We start from the raw sequence: 21939 nt of genomic DNA, 5'->3' as shown, positions 1-21939 counted from the left end.
CTTTTGGGCTCAAAACTACGATGCAAAAAATGTGGAAAGCTACTCACAGTCTGAAGTGGAATCGTTGATGACAACAACCATCTTATCCGGAGTTCCAAGTACAGCATTCATTGGCATCCGCAGAACTAATTCGAATGACTCTGGCCCTTCTAACTGTGGCTGACCCAAGTCATCGAGGATAGTTACCCTGAAGGTCTGCATCGTCACCCCTGGGGCAAAATCTAAATTTCTTCCAACTCCAATATAATCAAAGCCAGCTGTTCAGAAATGGAAATATTATTCTCTTACATAAATTAGCAATTTTAAATGATGTTTACCAATTACTTCTGATTAAAATAGAGCATTCATTTTAAGGGAATTAAATTAATCCAACTGCAGCAGTTGCATTACTCTATCTTCTCTTTTGGATAATAGATGGCGACTCCTGATTAGGTGCGCATCCCATAGGGCATTGCGATTGTTATAAGGAGATGAGATGTTGTTCTGAGAGGTGCGCGTATTAATGCCTTGTCTTTCATTTTTGTGTTTGATTCGCGTGAAATGTGATCATTAAAGAAATGAAAACATACGTTCCTGAAAACATATTCCTCTTGCTTTCACTGCACGAATCATAATGATCTTCATTCCACCATACAACGATTTTCCATGGTAATCTAATTTCATTCCCCGTACAGAAGAATGCGGACATTATCCAACTAACAGCCAATTTGTGACTTGCGTCAAGTATATGCTAAATTATCAGTATCTCACAGTTATTTTAAAATAGCTTTCCATCGCCTCTTCAGTGACCTTTGATTTCAATAACGTATGAAACAAAATATGAATATTTTTAATGTCTTTTTTTTACATTTTTTTTTTTTTTGTATTTTCTTGATTAATAAGAAAATAATTACTACTTAATTATAAACAAATATATATATATAATCATTCAAAATTTAGATTTGAAGTCAAAATTTTATGAAATTGAGCTTTCTAATTTCACAAATAATTGGTCTACCAAGCTTGAAATATACTCAATTTCATATTCGAAAATTCAGAAATGATAATCATTTCTAAATGTAAAAGTATCTATTAATACAAATAATTCCTTAATAGAAGTAATATCTTTACATTTATTAAAGGAATGGATCTGGAAATGCCTGTTCCCATCTTGTTTCGTAAAATAGGTCCTATGAAAAAGGAATTCCACCAAATTCCTCCTATTCCTCCAAATTGAGAAAGATAGTGTCAGAGAAAATATGCAGAAATTAACTTTTGTTCTTTACTTTTGTTTGGCATTTTTCGTCAGAAATTTACAATTTCTCGAAGATTTTTTTTAACTTTTTGATCGCTCCTAACTTTTTAATATTACACATTTCATGAAATGCATTATATAATCTAATAATCAATTAGGATTAAGCAATATTTTAATCTGCGATTATCATGTGAAATAGCTAAGTTATCTTAAAGTACAAAAAGATTTTTTTTTTTTCGTAATCGCAGTAATTTATGGAAGAGAACTTCCATAAATTTTTCCAAAAAAATCCAATAATAATATATTTAAACAAATTCGTTATTTACTAAATGACGGCTTGTACATACGCTTAGATTAAACTAGATCCAGTCTATAAAGTATGACTGTGTGTGTGTGTGGGGGGGGGTGATTTTGCAGAAAATAAACTAGAAGAGGCGAAAAGGGTTATGAAAGACCGTGTACCCTTCTTTTAAAAAAATGAACTTCGATTTTACCTTTTCAGGCCTTAATGAGAAACAAGTCATTGCATTTGTTTCTGTTCTTTCATCATATTTAGTTTTAAAGACATCTTTCTCTAATCAAAACATACTCTATCTTTGTAACCTTTTTAAAATTTGTGCTCTGAGCATGCAATCATCTGACTTCTTCTTTGTGTTAGTGAATGACACATAGCGTATTTATATTACTATGTTTAATGATTTTTCATAAATTTTTACAAAACCACATTCATCGAATTGATGTAGCCGCTTTATCTGATATCCTTTGTTCTCCAATGAAAATAATATGCAGTCTTAATCTTTTGATGACTTGCGATTTTCATTTTGTTGATCTTAATATTAAGCTCTAAAATTACTAGCCTGCTCGTAGAAAATAATCGACTACACCTTTAAAGCAGAAAAATATACGAAGTAAGGGCGATCATAGAATTGCAAAAACAGATGCAGTTATTAGATGTCAGTACACAAATTTGAAACGTGCAATTTTAAATTTGCTTCAATTAGCAGTGTAAACGCTTTATTCTTGAAGCTCTTACCTTCTGCTGTCACTGGTTCTGAAGGTCTTGATTGAACAGTTATGGTGGACGGTCTACTGAGGTCAGTACCTGTGCGCCACACCAGAATTTCAACATAACCGTCACTTTCGTCCACATACTGTACCATTTCACCAAAATAAATAGAAGGTACTGTGGATAAAAAAATAAGATAAAAAATTGATTAGAATGAAATATAAAGCCATTGCTAATTAACAGTAGTAGTATATATATGCCTGTTCTGGCGCACCTTAAGAGCCATCAATAATTTTAAAATAACATCAAAATTTAGAGCAAAAATAGTGTAAAAAGGCCATAATTAGCACACCTTAAAATCCATCAATAATTTTAAAATAACCTCAAAATTTAGAGCAAAAATAGTGTAAAAAGGTCATAATTAGCACACCAAATAACATCAATAATTTAAAGTATCAAGTCAAAATTTAGAGCAAAAATAGTGTAAAAAGGTCATAATTAGCACACCAAATAACATCAATAATTTAAAGTATCAAGTCAAAATTTAGAGCAAAAATAGTGTAAAAAGGTCATAATAAAATAACATCAATAATTTAAAGTATCAAGTCAAAATTTAGAGCAAAAATAGTGCAAAAAGGTCATAATAAAATAACATCAATAATTTAAAATATCAAGCCAAAACTTGGAAAAAGTTAACAAATTAACCGAAAGGCTATCGTCTTAAAATCAATATAAATTCATGCGTTGTTCACATTATTATACACATAAAAAGAAATAAAAATATAAGAATAAAAATATAAGAATAAAAATATAAGAATAAAAATATAAAAAGAAAAAGGTTTCACTATTCAATTTTCTTGATATAGCAATCATCATATTTACCATCAACCTTACCTCTATAACTAAAAATATATGAGCCTTCATTAATTATATCAATTGCTTCATCAGATATATTAGATTTATGTTTAGGGAGAAAATATTCTTTTTCTTGCCCTTCAACTTGTAATTTTGCAATAACTATATATCCATATTTAGCAGATTGAATTTTTTTCAAAGATAATAGAGTGTATTCACCATTCTTTAAATCTTTTAATCTATATGTTACAAGTGGCTTAAGTCTATTGAAAGCTTCCATTTATTTAGAAAAAAATTTTACAAGTTGAATGACTTCAATTGAGTTGATTAATTGTGTGTTTGAATCGATATTTTCCAATGCATTAGATATTTTATTTGTATATGAATTAATTATTTCTTTGATATATTTCGTTATTAATTCATGCAAGTCAGATCTTAAATATTTTGAATTTAGTTTCATAAGTTCTTGTGTAAGTTGTTCTAGATCCTCCATTTATTTCCTTTAAGAATCTATCGTCTTATAATGACCCAATGCTAAAGTGTGAATTCCATCTTCTAAAATATATCTTTTATCATCTTTTGCTGATAAAGCTATTTTATTTATTTGAATTGAATACAGCTCATGTTTCATACTTCGAATTAAATTCTGTGTTCTATATTGATGAATTTTATCAAATAAACATTTTTTATAATCATCAAATGATATTCTATTTTTAACTACAGATTTTTTAACTCCTTTCGATTTTTTAATTTCACATTTTTCTAGTCTGATTGCATACATTTTACTTCTTAAACCTACAAATTCTTCCATAATAACACCACTATTTTCATCTTTCATTTTACCCAATATTTTTTTATTACATCTCGGCATATTATATAGATTATTTTCTTGATAATCAGAAGTATCAAAATAATCAATCATAGATTTCATATCTTCATAAAAATCATCTGTTTTAATATCATATATGAAACTATCTGTATCCATATATAATAATTTAATATTATTCTTATATCTTGGCTTCATTACATTATAATGGAAATCATACATTAAATATTTAGACAAATCTAATATACTCATTCCAACATAGATTGGTTTATTAAAAAGTATTTTTGTCTTTTTCATATGAACAGCAACCAAATTTTCATCAAAAATAGTTCGACTTTTAAAATGAGGTTTGGCAATTAATTTTTTAACTTGATCATAATTACAACATAATCTTATATCTATTCGTTTTCTTATGTTTTCCATGGTTTTTCCAAATACTGAGTTATTCATCAATTTATAAAAATCTTTCTCAAAATCATTAGTTGCTCGTTTTCTCATTTCAGTGTTTAAATCTATATATTTTTTCAACCAATTCGATTGTTTGAATTTCAATATTCTATGTACTTTTATAATTTTTAAACCCATTTTCAAATACTGTTTTAAACTTCTATAATGAACTACATATTTCTCTTTATCGTATAAAGTTGTTAATAACTTACCTTGTTTAGATTTTTCAGGAATTCTATTTTCAGGACATAATGGTAAATCTGTATGATAATCATGTAATTCTTTTGGATATTCTAAATCAACTTCCAATATATATCCTTTTTCTGAATCATCAGGACATTTAAGAATATTTTGTATTGCATTTGTATTTATCCATTTAAATCCTCCATAAGGTAAATATTGACTCATTGCCCATCCATATAAGTTATTAGCATCTAAATACATTAAAAAATTGGATTCTTTGCTTTCATCATAATTTTTCATATATTTATTATTTGCTTTCCCATATCTATTACAACATTGCGAAACTCCACCTCTTAATCCTTTTTCTAACATAAGAATCATATCATAATCATCTAATAAATCTAATTTAATTTTTGTCATTTTTAACATTGCATCCCAAGATAAACCAGGAGCAGTAAAATACCAATCTGGATCTAATTTATAAGTTTTTAAACAAACATCTCTAAAATTTTCAAATACATCTGTTAAAATTAATACATCTGTTTTAACATATAAATCTGTATATTCACCCAAATTTTTTATATTAAATGCTTTCCAAACACGTTGAGCATGTTGATATTCTTCATCAGTTATATGACATTCATTCAATTTATTATAAAATTTATCTTTTGGAGGTAATTTTGTTTCTTCATATTTATCTTTAGAATCCATATAATCATACGGATATACACCTTTTCTTGTTATGAGATCTAATTTGTCATCAGGAAAATGTAATGATGTCTCTCTAAATTTCGATTTTAAATAATTAATATATTTCATTTCTCTTATTTTTGACGGATATTTACTCAACTCATTTTCAGGCATCTTTCTCAAGTTTTTTGATAATTGATCTAAACTGGATGACATAAATTTAAATGAATCAATAAATCTCAATTTCATTCCTCCTATTTTTTTGCTGAAAGATATATATTTTTCTTCAGTATTAGGTATAGCATCTATTTTTGATTTATCAAATCCGAGCTCTTTTATAAATAAATGAGAATCATAACCTGTTAAATTATGGATTTTTACTGGAATAAATTTTGGAATTTTATAATTTAAATTACAAATATTATGAGCTGGACCTCTATATTTTCCGGTTAAATGACAGTGATCAATTACTTTTTTTTCCCCATCAACAGGAGAATCCTTTAAGATTTCATTTTCACATATATGACAAATATTAGTTCTTTTGTAATGATTTTTATCGAAATCTATCATTGATTTAAGACTTTCATATTTTTCAGTTTTCTCTTTTATAAAAATTTCAATTTCGAGAGTATCCTCTTTTAACATAGATATAAACTTTTTTATTGCATCAGGTCCTCTATAATGAATAGGAGGTTTAAAATATTCATTTTCATATTTGATATAATAGCAAAAATTATCAGATTCATGTTTCTGATATTTCATAGTATATGATTTAGTTTGATCTGGTTCACTTGTATCCATTTTATGTAAAAGACACTCAAAATCTGCGTATATAGTAAATGGATTTCTCATTTTATGATTATATTTTTTAAATCGAATAACTTTACCTTTTTCTGGCATATTAATTGTGACAGCTTCTTTCTTTTTACAGTATTCTTCATGCATTTTTAATTTTTCCTCAGAATAAAAATGATTTAAACATCTATCACATAAAAATATTCGATGATCAACAGTAATTTGGGATCCGACCAATTTATTTATATCTTTAATCCAACAATAATGATCATTTTGCTCATCTTTCATATAAAACAAGTTTACATGATTTTGTAATTTATTGTTAGTTATTCTAAGTGGATAAATCGAACTGTCATAACTGTAAACATTTACAGATATATTATTTTGTTTTTCAAATTTTTTAATATTATCTAATGAAACAGGGAAATCAATTCCTTTAAAATTCAATTCATCTTTAAATTGTTCATATTTTGACACTCTTTGAGGATCTTTTTTTACAGGATGAATCGCTGATAATATAGACCACATAAAACATTTATTATCTTTATTTTTAACGTTTATTATAGCTTTTTTAGATTTAATTTCATCAGGTAAATCAATATAACTTGATCCACTCAAAGGTTGATATTTATTTATTCTCAATTCCAAAAATCTAATTTCTTCAAGACTCCAACCAGAGCCTTTTGCTATAAATTCATCAGATTCATTAATTAATTTGTCAATAGCATTATCATAAAAAGTATGTAAATCATTAGAATTTAATATAATTTGATTCTCAGTTTTGAATGAAAATTCCTGAATTTCATCATCTAACCTATACAAACAAAACAATTTTAAATTGACTTTTATTCCATTAAATTCATTCAAAATTTGTCTTATTTTATCAATTACAATTTTTCTTTTCTCTTGTAAAAACTCTAAGGGGATTATAATATTATTATAATTATTAATTCTATAAGATCTTAATCTAGATTTAAAAGCAGTGTCATATTCTATAATTTCTCCATCTTTTATTTTTGATAATGCTTTTAGATGTTTTCGACTTGATATGTGATTACTTAAATGTGCTATGTTATGATATTCACCACAAATCATACATGTTCTCTTCTTTTTTGATTTTTTATTCATTTTTCTATCTTCTTCCACTGTAAATAACTTATCAAGATTAAACTGGCCTTCAATTTCACCTTTATCAAAATCATATAAATTTTTTACGAAAGAATCAAATATTTTTTTAGCTGAAAAGCTATCTCTTTTAATCTTATCACGCTTTTCTGGTTTTTTGTCTCTTTTACATTTATTCAAATAATCAGTAACATCCAAGTTTAATAAATCTACCAAAACCGGTTTATATTCACCTGTTTCTTTAATGTATTTCCTTAATAATCTGATCAATTCATCTTTCTTACAACCTCTAGGTTGTTTAATTTTTAACTGTTTTACAGCTTTTCTAAGTTCACCGATAGTCTTTGACTTAAACTGCACCTCCATTTATTAGGAAACATTTTTTAAAGGACTTTGCGCTAGACGACTAATATGATATCTTGAACTTTCATGTCTTTTTTTATGACCCATAGAGTATTGTTTACCACATTCACAATCATATTTTGTATAATTATATACAGATTTACATGTTTTACATATATTATCTCGATTAAATTTACCATAATTACGATGTTTATAGAAATCATCTAATGGTTTTACAATTCGACAGTATGTACAAGTTCTTAGCACTTCCATTTATTACGACACATTTTTATTAAGGCTTTTCATAAAATCATTCCAGATCTTTAAAGTGTGTGGTATATTGCATAATTCGCAAATTTTTTTAAAGAAAAAACCGTAATTAATTTTTTCAAAATATACAAATAATTCATCCGCTTCGTTAGTAAAATTTAAATTAAAATAACACATTTCCTTATTTTTTATTTGTTTAACTACTTTCAAATAATTCAGAAGAAATATCTTCTTCCAAGTCTTTTAAAAAATTAGTATTCATTTATTAGGTTTTCACATTTTTTGAACCTATCAGATATTAAAAAGAAATAATATAAAGTCCAAAAGATGAAGCCACTAAACAGTGTTACATTCATTGCACTCTTATCAAAGACGAATATTTTTCAAAAGCTTTTGACGAACCTTGTAAAAGTCCTTCAAAGTCTTGAAGGACGCCTTTTTTCATTCATATTTACGTAACTTCCTGGTTTCTTATCATCGCTTCGAGAAGTGTCTTATTGCAATTTCTGAAACTGAAGTTCCATACATCGAATCTGGCGGGCTATTTTGCGATTTTTTCTAATAATTTAAATCTTTTCGGATTATTTCCTTTCTTTTAATTTTATAGTCTTATAGTCATTGTCTTTTTTATTATATTTAACCAATTCAGATTCATAATACGTTCCTTTAATTTCTTCATCATTTAAATCTTTAATTTTATATGTTATTGGGTCAGTTTTTAATATTTTTGAGATTAGAAATATTTCTTCAGTAAATGTAGGATCATAACCTCGTGTAAAAGTTTCTTTATATTTAGATATTCTAACTTTATCACCTACTTGAAATTTCGGTTTTCTAATCACTTTTTGTTGGTATAAATTCTTATAAACTAATGATTCGTTTTCTTCTTTACTTGCTTCTATAGGTGTCATTTTTATAGATCTGTGGTAAGAATTGTTATAATTTTTTAGTAATTTCGGTAATACATTTATATACGTTTTAGTATTGTTAGCTGCTAAATATTTTCTTATTTTAGTATTAATAGTGCGATTAAACCGTTCAACTATAGAGCATTTAATTTCAACATTTTCTGTTGTAAACCAATGAATATTATTATCTTTGAATAACTTTTGAGTATGTTTATTAATAAATTCAGTTCCTTTATCTGTTTGAAGATTTTCAGGAATTCTGCCTTTAAAAACCTTTTTAAATGCTTCAGTAACTTCTTCTCCTGTTTTTCTTTTAATTGGTATAGCCCAAGCATATTTGCTAAAAATATCAATGACAGTTAATAAATAATTAGTTCCATCATTGTATTTACTAAATTTTTTTATGAATAATAAATCTGCTTGCCATTGATCATCAATATGAGAAACATATACTCTTCTTCTTTTAAATTTTCTTATAACAGGTTTATATCTAGTATAAACATCTTGAGAATGTAAAAAATCTGCAATTTCTTTTTGTTTTATCCCTGTTTTTCTTTTTATCTCGTTAATTCCACAATAACCAGTTTCTGGATTATAATATGTTTTTTCTAGGATTTCTTTTTTGTTAATCCTAGACTGAAGGGCTAGCGCCCTAAAAAACGACACTTTTTAGATCCACATTGTATACAAATTCCTTTTAATATTGGTCTATCATTTTTAGTAACAGTTTCTTTCATATCTTTAGTTTCTGTTTCCTTTTTACATTTTACACAATATATCATGAAAACGCCTCCCATTCCAAACCTTTTTTTAGTTTTAATAATAGGTTTTACAATTGCTCTTTCAATTCTTTCTCTAATAGTTGGCTTTTCAATATCATCCAATTCTTTCAACATATTTGAATCACATACTTCATTTCTTACTTTTGTATCTTTATTTTTTAAATAACAAACATCATGATTATAAGCAGCTTTATCAACTCTATTAATCGGTTTACTCAAATCTTTATATGATAAATCTGGATTTAATCTATGTTTTCCCCATAATAATTGAGTTCCAGGACCAGTAAAATTATGACCTGGTAAATGCAATTCGAATGGTAAATTATTTATAGCTGAATTTATAAATCCTTTTCCATATTTAACTGATTCCGGATTACTTATTAGTTGTTCACATTTTTGACAATATCCTTTAAATTTTTTACAGTTGCAAGGTGTCTTTTTCTTATCACAAACCATTTATTAAGGATAAAAAATCATACGTTATTAACATATTTATATCCATTCAATTGAGTCTTTTTTACATATTTTTCGACAGGAAAATAGTTTAAACTATTAATAAAATCTTGTTCTCTTTGATATATTTCTTCTTCAGAAATTGCTTTAGCTTTCCATAAATTTAACAATTGTTTATAAAATCTATAACATTGCTTATATTCTTCTTTTCTTTCTAAAATATTTAACGATTTTTCAATAATTTCAACAATTCCAGCACTTAAACTTAATGCTGCTAAAGGAATAAAAACAAATGCTGATAAGCCTGTTCCACTTAAAATAAACTTACTGACAGATAAAGAAATGCTTATCTTGTGAAAGTAATTATAGCTCTTTCTGTAAATAAAGATCCGTTTTTCTAAATATTCGTCCATTTAATATAGTCAAAATTTTGTCTGTATCTCATTTTTGGATTCACTAAATCTAGCATAAAGAAATCATATGGTTTTTGAATGCACTTATTATATAATTGTTTAAATTCTTCTGTGTTTAATTTACCATCTATTTCTCTAATAATTTGTTTCATTTCTCTTGGTTGAAGATTGAAAAAAATGAAATAATTACAGTTTTTTCTAATATTGATTGGTGTAGAATAATAAGATTGTGATAAATAAATAATTGATGCATTTTTTTTCCTTCCTCTTATGAATAAATCTTCTATACATTTTTGATTTTTTTCTGTAACGCAATCATCAAATATAACCAAGTTTTTAATAGCAGGATCTAAATCATCCACTGTAATAAATTCATTCAAATCAGATGAAAATAAGACTTCTTTCTTTTTGAATTTGTTGTACAATTTTAATAACCTTTCCCTTTTTTTATGATTTTTAATATTGCTAATAATATCTTCTTTTTGAAGATCTTGAAACAATGTATAATTTTCTTGCAATTTAGAATATTTAGGTTCAAATAAATCTTTAGCACATACGTATAAAGCATCAAAATCTAAATAATCATAGATTAAATTCAATAATAAATTCGTTTTTCCTGAACCAGATGCTCCTGTAATTAATAAACGAAATGGATGTTTTGGTATATATGGATTTTGGTTTTCATCTGTAAATTCTTCTTCTTCACTATAATTTTTGATTTTTATCATTTATTATAGTTGAAAAATATTCTTTTGCTCGTTGCAAATATTCTTTTGCTCGTTGCAAATATTCTTTTGCTCGTTGCAAATCTTAAGTTTTTCAACAATAATAAATGAATGAAAAAGACTTGAAAGATTTAAAACGTATCATAAAATTAGAAGAAGAAAAAAGAAGAATAAATGAAGAAGCTTTAAACCGACAGGTTATCACCTTAAAGGTATCTAAACCTTTAAATAGAACGAATAAAAAGATTACCCCTTTAAAGAAAAGTTCAGAAATAAGAGATTTATTACATATAAATAAATTAGATGAAGAAAAAAGAAGAATAAATGAAGAAAAATTAGAAGAAGAAATTGGAATACAAAAATCTTTAAAGAAAAAATATAAGCCTATTTTAGAAGAATTTCAGAAACAAGAAATAAATACGAAAGAGCAAATACGAGCTATACAAAATATTGTAAGTGATTTTTCAATCATTCCACAGCATGAATCATCCAAAATTCCTTTAGAAATTGAGCCTGATTATTCGTCAGATATTACAAATATGTTTGAGAGAGCTGACGATATATTTAAGATGCATTTTAATAAAGATTTAGATACATCTTTTATTAAAAATGAAGGTTTTGAATTACCGTCAGAATTAGTAAATAAAAGTGCAGATGAACTGAATACAATAATAAAAAAAGCAAAAGATAGACGAGATGAATATAAACGAGCAAAAGGAAATGCGTCTAAACATAGGAAAACAGATCAAATACAAGATGCAGATAAAAAGATGAATAATATGAAAAAATACATAAAAGCACTGAGTCTTATAAACTTAGGTAAAGATTATATTGGAGAAGGTTTAGAAGATAAAAAGATGCTTTTAGATAAATTAACAGATAAAATTTGTCAATTTAAAAGTGATATTCCTGCAAAAATATATAATCAAGTTGTTATATTAATAGATAGATTACATAAAGAAGGATTTATGACTAATGATCAAGTAATACGATATTATCATAAATTTCTCTTATAATAAATGAGTTATATTAAAAAGAAAGTCTTTTTAAGTGATGGGCAGAAAGATAAATTAAAATCGGCTTATAGAAAAAATGAGGAAATTACCTTACAAATCGATAAATCTAAATCACCGAATTATGAATTGTATTTAACAAAAACAAATATTAATCGAATTAATGAAGGTAAAAGAATTACAATCAGTAAAGCTCAATTGAATAAAAATGGGGGATTTTTACAATTTCTTATTCCTCTTTTAACTGGTGCAGCAACAGGATTAGGAGCCTGGGGCACTAAAAAAGTATTAGATAAAGTAACAGGCTCTGGTAATCCTAGACTGAAGGGCCAGCACCCTAAAAAAAAAAATCGAAAACCAAAGAATGGAAAGGGAGTATATCTACCAAGGGAATATCCGATGCAATGATTAATGAAAATATGATAAAAGAGAAAGGATTTCGAGGAGTTTTTACAATAGATACATTACCCAAAATAATGAGAAAATTTGAAAATGGGATAATTAATTTTGATATTTCAACTGGATCTGGAACTCATTGGGTCTGTTATTATAATGATCCTAAATATAAATTTGTTGAATATTTTGATTCTTTTGGTGAATATGAATATGAAGGGATCAAATTCAAAGAAGGTGATATTCCTAAAAATATTGTAAATTATCTTAAAACATCTAAGAAAGAAATCAGATATAATTCTAGTTTTTTACAACAACCTACTTCTGTAAAATGTGGTTTATTTTGCATGAAATACATAACTGAAAGAAATAAAGGAAAATCACCTGTTGAAGTTTTATATTCATTTACTCAAGAACCAAGTGCTTATAATGAGAAATTAGTCGACTTTCGACTATAATAAATGAGTCGTTTAAAATTGACATCAGATAATTATGAAAAATCTGAAGACTTTACAGTTGAATATTCGCCTCCTTTGAAGATTAAAAAGTTAGCTTTAGAGTCGTTTTCTATTAAAAAGACTTGGCATAACATAAGTGAAAAATTTAATAATAATAAGTTTAAATTGATTGAAGGAAACAATGAAAGGATCATTAAAATTCCAAATGGTAGTTATACTGTTAAAAGTTTAAATCGTTATATGATTGAACTATTCGGAATAGATTCACCCATTAAATTTGGTATTATTGAAGAAAGAGAATTAATTTCTGTTAATTTGAAGAAAAATTTTAAAATGGATTTAACAGAAGGAAATCTTCATCAATTATTAGGTTTTAAATCTAAAATATTAGATCAGGAAAATCAATTTGGTGAATATATTGCAGATATTACACATGGAATCGATAATATTTATATTCATTGTGACATCGTAAAAGGTTCATTAATTAATAATTGTGATTCAGATGTTATTCATTCATTCGTTAGTAAAATTCCTCATGGCGGTAATATAACTAAAGATTTTAATAATTGGATATTTTCAGCTGTGGAAAAGAAGAATATATATAGAATAAGAATGAGAATTACTAATCAAAATAATGAACTAATAGATTTGAATAAAGGAAGAGTTGAATATAATTTTGTAGCTGTATATGATGAAGAAGAGGGAAATTATTTAAAGAAAATTTACAATTTGATGCATGAAAGGTTATCCACTTAGATAAACCCTTAAAGATGATAGTCTTTTCATCCTATAATAAATGAATAAACATAGATTATATCGTAGAAGTAAAAGAGATAGCTTTTCAGCTAAAAGAGAAAAAATTCAAGGAAAAGGATTTTTTAAAGATTTGTTTCTAGCAGCTATTAAAGGAGTGAAACCAGTATTAGAAGATAAAACAAAGAAAATTTTTCATGATAAAGTAGAAGAAATTTTATCGAAGAATAAAATTGGAGGAGGCTTTAAAAAGTATTCCAAGTGACCTTTACACTTTTTATCCTTAATAAATGGAAAAGATTTATGATTTGACAGATACTCATTATTTTCAAAATAATGATCTCGAACAATTTGAATATCAGGAAAAAGAATGTGAAAATCCAAGTAATGCTTATGATGAAAATGCAACGTATAAGTTTAGTATTAGAGGTGAAAATGATAATATATTTTATTCAGGAGCCTATATTCATCTGGAAATGAAAATTACTGATAAAAATGATTTAAATATTGGAAATAGAAAAGCAACTTTTGAGAATGGAGGAGGTTTTTTTAAGGGTAAAAAACTGCAAATTGGCTCAACTACACTCGAATCGATTAATGAAAATTGTTCAATTCTAGATCAAGTTTTAAGACATATTCATTTTACAAGTGATTATTCAAAATCTGAAGCTCAAAATATGTTTTTTTACTCAGATACAGCAGATACGAATGATATAAATAAATTTAAATATGAGGGAGCATTAACAGATACAACTAAAATAACTGAATTTTTTAATAAGTTAAAAATAAATGAGAATTATAACAAAGGCTTTGATAAAAGGTATTATTTCACAAAAAATAGTAAAACCGTTAATATATGGATTCCTTTGAAATATATATTCGATTTCTTTAATGAATACAGAAAAGTATTGACTGGATTTCATGTTAGAATGGAATTTACGAGAAATACTAGTAAGGATATGATTATTACAGATGATGCAAACCCTGATTTTAAAGTAAAAGTTGAGAAAATATCATTATTTTTACCTTATGTAAAGTTTAGAAATGCCGCAAATTTGAAATTTACAGAATTGAAAGTTTTAAATTCATATATAGATATATATTGGGATCATTATAGAATAGAAAAATCTGGTATAAACTTAAATGTAAAATATGGATCATATAAACTTTCAACTGAATGGGATGAAGTCTCAGCATTTTATGCAATTCCCCAATATTATGATAGAAATGGAGATTATACTAAAAATAATCTAATATTTGATAATTTAGGGATAGTTGAATATTGGGTTACTGTAAATGGACAAGATTATCCTGAATATCATTATAAAGTAAATTTTTCGGATAAAAATTATAATAATGCATATACAGCTCTTTTAAAAGAAGGATATAATGCTAATAATACAGAAACAGGTTGCATGATTGGATATAAAGATTTTGGAGAATTATATCCATTTCTCTGTATAGATTTATCTGCTCATAAGAATCTTACTTCTGTATCTTCCAGAGAATTAATATTTCATTGGAAATTAGAAAATAATACCCAAAAAGAATATATATTTTATTTTATTTTGAAGGAAAGGAATAAATGTTACTTAAATATGTATGAGAATAAATTTACGTTTAGTATAAAAGATCATTCAGAGTGATAGTCGCTTTTCATCCTATAATAAATGGCTGCTTATTATCCACTTTTTGATGATGAAATGAAAGAAGGGCCAATTGGACCCTCAGGAATTGGTTTTAAGTTAACAGATTATGGTGATTATGATATGGAAAAGAAAAAATTAAAAAATGTAGATGAACCTGTAGATATAAGTGATGCAGCGACTAAATCATATGTTGATTCGATTGAATTAAATTTAAAATCTAAAATGGTTGAATTACAAAAAAGAAGTCTTATTCATTCAGAACATGGTGATTTTGATGCGAAAGGTAAAATTATTGGAAATGTTAAAGATCCTATAAAAAACTTGAATGTTGTTAATAAACAATATTTAGACAAAAATGCTTTAACTTTAAGTCAAACAAATACTGTTCACCCTGAAGAATTTTATGATGTGAAAAGTATTCCTTTAAAAAATCTTACCAATCCTCAAGATAAAAATGATGCGGTTCCTAAACAGTATGTTGATAGAAAGACAAAAATAAATGATAAAAAACCTGATAATCAGTTAATGAGAAATAGTGATGGATTATACGTTCCATATTTCCACAAAAATGAGACGTTTTTAGCAACTAGTGAAAATAAAATGCTAACATTTGATAATAGTGATGAAGTTTTGTTGGATTTTAATGTATTCAGTTCAAATTTATTAACTCCTGAACTACAACTTACAACCGATATGTTGATGAAAATTACACTCTTTTTAGAAGGGTCTAAAGGTGAACATAATTTTATGATAAATATCTCACTCAATTATAGTAGTATATACCGTGCAGAACTAAGTAAAATGAATCCTTTTATTCTGTTTGCATATGGTAAACGTGATGATAAATTAGAAGTAGGAATATTACCTAAAACTTTTAAAAGGCCTGTAGGATTCGATTTAAAACCTTACCTTTATATTGAGAAATTAGCTGAAATTGATTTATAATTTTTTTCTAAATAAATGAGTTCATCTACCTATTTTAAAGACGATAGTCTTTCCGACTATAAAAAACCAATATTAGCAAAAAATCTAGATTTGAAATGGTTTTATATATCCAAATATCGAAAATTAAGTGAAGATTATATTAGAGAATTTAAAGATAAAGTAGATTGGAAGTGTATATCCCGAAATCAAAAAATAAGTGAAGATTTCATTAGAGAATTTAAAGATAAAGTTAATTGGGACTATATATCAGAATATCAAGAATTAAGTGAAGATTTCATTAGAGAATTTAAAGATTTAGTAGATTGGTATTATATATCCGTAAAACAAAAATTAAGTGAAGATTTTATAAGAGAATTTCAAGATCATGTATATTGGTATGATATATCAGCTTATCAAAAAATAAGTGAAGATTTTATTAGAGAATTTAAAGATAAAGTAGATTGGAAGTGTATATCCCGAAAACAAAAATTAAGTGAAGATTTCATAAGAATATTTCCAGATAAAGTAGATTGGTATTATATATCAGAATATCAAGAATTAAGTGAAGATTTCATTAGAGAATTTCAAGATAAATTTAATTTTTTATTTTAGATTTCGACTTATAAAATTTTTTTCTAAATAAATGAGTTCATCTAACTATTTAGAAAAACGAATAAAACAAAAATTAAGTGATGATTTTATAAGAGAATTTTTTAATTGGAAACTTATATCAGAATATCAAAAATTAAGTGAAGATTTTATAAGAGAATTTCGAAATAAAGTAGATTGGAAAGTTATATCAGATTATCAAAAATTAAGTGAAGATTTTATAAGAGAATTTCGAGATAAAGTAGATTGGGGTAATATATCAGCTTATCAAAAATTAAGTGAAGATTTTATAAGAGAATTTCGAAATAAAGTAGATTGGGGTAATATATCAGCTTATCAAAAATTAAGTGAAGATTTTATAAGAGAATTTCGAAATAAAGTAGATTGGAAACTTATATCAGAATATCAAGAATTAAGTGAAGATTTCATTAGAGAATTTCAAGATAAAGTAGATTGGTATTATATATCCCGAAAACTAAAATTAAGTGAAGATTTAATTAGAGAATTTCATCCTATAATAAATGAGTGAAAAAGTCAATTGGGATGAAGTTTCAAAAGAACGTGGTATGCCTGAAAGTTTGATTAGAAAATTAAAAGATGAAGTGAAATGGGATTTAATTTCTAGATATCAAACATTATCAGAAAATTTCATTTTAGAGTTCAAAGATAAAGTTGATTGGAAAAATATATCAGCTTATCAAAAATTATCAGAAAAATTTATAAGTGAAAATGAACATTTAGTTGAATGGGATATCATATCGAAATTTCAAAAATTAACAGAAAAATTTATTTTAATGCATGATCATAAAGTACACTGGCCTGCAATTTCACAATATCAAACTTTAAGTGATAAATTTATTTTTGAAAATGTTGGAAAACTAGATATGAATTTAGTTTCTCAGTATCAAGATGAAATGAGTATGAATATAATCGAAAAACTAGAAACAACTGTTAATTGGAATAAAATTTATTCATATCAGAAAAATTTAACCTCTGAATTTATAATGAAACATGTTGAAAAAATAACAGATTGTAGAGTTATGAGAAATCTGAAACTTTCAGATGAAGAATTTAATAAACTTTATAGAAGGATGAAATTATGGTATATAGCAAGAACGTGTTTGAATAAATAATAATTCTTTTTTTAATCTTTATAAATGGGTGGTAAGCAAACAAAGATATTAACAGGTAGTTGTACTAGTGATCGAATAAACGTTAGTTTTACAGAAACTTTTAGAATTCATCCTGTAATAACTGTAACACCTATTTGTAAATATGGTGAACCTTTTATTGTTAAAATAACAGAAGTAGATCGATATGGTTTTAGATTTCAATGTATAAAATTAAACGGCGAACCTTTAACAGAACATAAAGATTTTTTTCAATGGGGTGCGTGCAGTATTTATGAATAATTTTTTCTTTTTTTATATTTTTATTCTTATATTTTTATTCTTATATTTTTATTTCTTTTTATGTGTATAATAATGTGAACAACGCATGAATTTATATTGATTTTAAGACGATAGCCTTTCGGTTAATTTGTTAACTTTTTCCAAGTTTTGGCTTGATATTTTAAATTATTGATGTTATTTTATTATGACCTTTTTGCACTATTTTTGCTCTAAATTTTGACTTGATACTTTAAATTATTGATGTTATTTTATTATGACCTTTTTACACTATTTTTGCTCTAAATTTTGACTTGATACTTTAAATTATTGATGTTATTTGGTGTGCTAATTATGACCTTTTTACACTATTTTTGCTCTAAATTTTGACTTGATACTTTAAATTATTGATGTTATTTGGTGTGCTAATTATGACCTTTTTACACTATTTTTGCTCTAAATTTTGAGGTTATTTTAAAATTATTGATGGATTTTAAGGTGTGCTAATTATGGCCTTTTTACACTATTTTTGCTCTAAATTTTGATGTTATTTTAAAATTATTGATGGCTCTTAAGGTGCGCCAGAACAGGCATATATATACTACTAACAGTTTTATTAAAGATAAGATATTAACAGTTTTATCTAAAAATTCCGAAATCCATTATTGATAAAACAATTCAAATTTTGATTGAAAGTTTAAATATATTTAAATGAGCAATTTTTAAAAGTTCATACTCTCTGATATTCCATACATTTTGTCTCCTTCACACTGATAATTTTAAAAACATTTTATCTTAAGCAAAAGAAAAGAAAATTATGAGTAATATTCTCCAAAAAAAAAACAACAAGTACAGACTATTTCTTTTACTTATAACACTCATTATAAAATCTTTATTCAATTTTTATTACGTTTCGAAGATGATATCTCTATATCTCTTAATAACGAAATGCCTTATTTATATGTCATCTTTAAGTGACTAAATATTTTACAGGTGATTTTCTTTTTCTTTCTATTCAGAGTTTAATATAATAAATAATAAAGAATAATTTTAACATTAATAGTATTACTGTAGATTCATTCTAATATTTCGATTTAGCTTAGCTTAGTAGATAATAATTTGTTTCTTGACAATTACCATCTTTCAAGTCGGGCAGTATTTTGATGGTTGTTTGATTGTGAACACCAAGTCTACCTCCCAAAGGTGTTGTGAGTTTCACCGTAAAGGTTTCTTCGTCTTCATACAGCGAGTCATCTATAATAATCAACCTGCAATATTGCAAATCTTCTCCTCTTTGGAAATGGACGATACTTTTGTGGTCTTCAGGCCTGCTAATGTAGTCTGTAAAGGACAGAATGGATTTCGGAGAAGTACCCTGAGCAGTTCCTGCAAAATAAGAGCGTTATGAGTTACCATGAAAACTCTTTTTTTTTTCTTCCCTAAAATGCTTTTACTTTATCGTCGAAGAAATTTTAAAAATATTTTCATCATCAATAAGGGAATTATGGAAGAATCACTACCTGGTTCAGTTGTACAGATGACCATCATTTCTTTAGAAATATCTCCTTTTCTTTTTACAGGAATTTCCAAGCGTCCTATATCTTCGTCCACTTCATAAAATTCTTCAGGAATGAAAGCTGTGGATTCTGTAATATTCAATAAAAATCAATTCAGTTAAGATATATTCATTTGCCATCTTTTTTTTTGTGTGTGAAGTATAATGAAGATTACAAAAAAAAAAATCAAATTCTTTAAGACTTAATTATATGAAGTTGTATTTTAGAAACTTGTGCGCATTCAATAAGCAAGTGAATCTTACCGTCTTCTTTGTCGATAATTGACACTTGGGCTAACAAAGGATGTTCCAAAGCGGCCGAAACTGGTTCTTCTAATTCAATATCGAATATTTCCTTTTTTTCGTACAAATTGTCGTCTATTATTCTGAGTTTCCAATGAGCTTCTGATTGACCAGGATTAAACTGAACTTGATGTGCATAAAATCCACTGAAGTCCAAGCCTTCTTTGGCAGTCACATTTTTCACACTTAAACCTAGAATGCATGACTTTTTATTTTTTGCAAAAAGTTTATGTTTTGAATAATTGCATATAATCTGAAAAATTATTTTTTCGTGAAATAAAAAAAAAAATTAAATTGCCAAAAGGCTACATTATGAATTAAACAATATCTCAATGATACAAATCACATTATAACAATTCTGAAATAATGATAAAAGTCCCTTTCACCAATATATGTTTTACAATGAAAAAAAAAGCGTTTTTAATGGTCGAACTATTCATACAACAGCCATCTTGATATTTTTTCAAGTTTCCAGATTAAATCTTATTCTATTACCGCTGTTGCCCTATATCTCTCTTTTCTAAAAATATTTAGAAAAGATAATTTTTTTTTCCAATCATTCATTGTTGCCCTTTGGAATAGCCATTGAAGCATATGATTAGAAATAAAACCTTGCAGCTACACTATGCATTGCAGGGCTAAGCCTAAAAAATATATCCATGGTACAATTGTTTTTAAATATAATTTTCAATCCATTCATAGGGGGGAAAAATGCCAAATTTTTAACAACATATCATACTTTTCCCATTTTTCATTGAATTTAATTAGTATTCATCATTGATTTTTTTACTACTTTTGATTTCTATTAAATTCAAGTTCTATTTCTTTCAAGAAACTTGTATAAATCAATGAAATATTATATTATTATTGATCACTAAATAAATTGCCCATTCAATAAATATTTCCTGCAAAAGTATTTTTTAATTCGGAATTCCGCTGGACCCAGCAGCTCAGACTTCAACTATTTAAGAAGTGACTATTCATTCACGTGAATTTAAAAGATCACTTGGCATGCAAATCATTTTAAAAAGATAAAGTACCATTTTTATCTAAACATAAAAGTTCTTCTTTCTAAAAACGATTTTTGACTAGGAAAGAAAGTAAGCATACGCTTTTCGAATTCTATTTACTTTTTCCCATCATCTCATTTAGATAGAACCCAAGGCTCAGCATAAATACCTTCGGAGACCACCCACTTATATGTTCAGAAAATGTGGAACATATTGAGTTAAAATAAAAACTAATAGAATTTAAAATGTGTCGCCAGTGTTTGCCTATCCTAATAGTCCTGCAACCATTTTACACGTTCACTACAACTACTGTGTCACGAATCACATGAGTTATCTCCAAAGACCTCCATCGATGTAAATATCAGAGGACACACGTTTATCGCTCCAGCGTGAAACTTAGCAAAAGCGCACAGATATCGTACAAAACGCCGCAGTTCTTAATTGCTGATTCTGAATAGTGCTTTTCACTTTGGCGTGTTTTACAGAGCAAATCTTGCTATAAAATCTGTAAACAACTTGCATTCACAAAAAAAAGATGAAGTGAAACTTTTAAGTCTTTAGAGAAGAGTCATACACATACACTAACTCATAATAATATATCTTAAAATAATATAAAATTATATAATAAAATTCAAATTTATTTAAAACACTGAGGGTCTTAATATCTACAATCTTACATCATAAAATATTTCAGTTGGTTATTTAGTTTTAAAAAAATGAAGAAAAATAATTTTTCGAAATAAATCTTTCGCATGCGCCAAAAATTAAAAGAGCTCTTGGTCTAATGGTTTTTGTTGTTTATTTTACTTGATTTTTTTAATTAATATTTC

At 26.3% G+C, this 21939-nt stretch overlaps 1 protein-coding gene across 1 annotated transcript in view; it reads right to left on the bottom strand.

Annotated features, from left to right (window-relative positions):
- The window catches only part of LOC129962645 (FRAS1-related extracellular matrix protein 2-like), a 98271-nt gene that overhangs the window by 28628 nt on the left and 47704 nt on the right, over positions 1–21939 (bottom strand). Inside the window, exons 5-9 of the mRNA XM_056076522.1 lie at positions 20061–20291; positions 19762–19887; positions 19379–19627; positions 2268–2417; positions 48–257 (exon numbers count right to left, since the gene is read on the bottom strand). Of these exons, the coding sequence (XP_055932497.1) occupies positions 48–257; positions 2268–2417; positions 19379–19627; positions 19762–19887; positions 20061–20291 (966 nt within the window). The remainder of the gene's footprint in view (positions 1–47; positions 258–2267; positions 2418–19378; positions 19628–19761; positions 19888–20060; positions 20292–21939) is intronic.

Source organism: Argiope bruennichi, chromosome 3 (assembly GCF_947563725.1).
Source record: "Argiope bruennichi chromosome 3, qqArgBrue1.1, whole genome shotgun sequence".
NCBI classification, from domain to species: domain Eukaryota; kingdom Metazoa; phylum Arthropoda; class Arachnida; order Araneae; family Araneidae; genus Argiope; species Argiope bruennichi.
The sequence above is the reverse complement of the archived record's forward strand: the minus strand, read 5'-3'. Positions and strand labels throughout refer to the sequence as shown.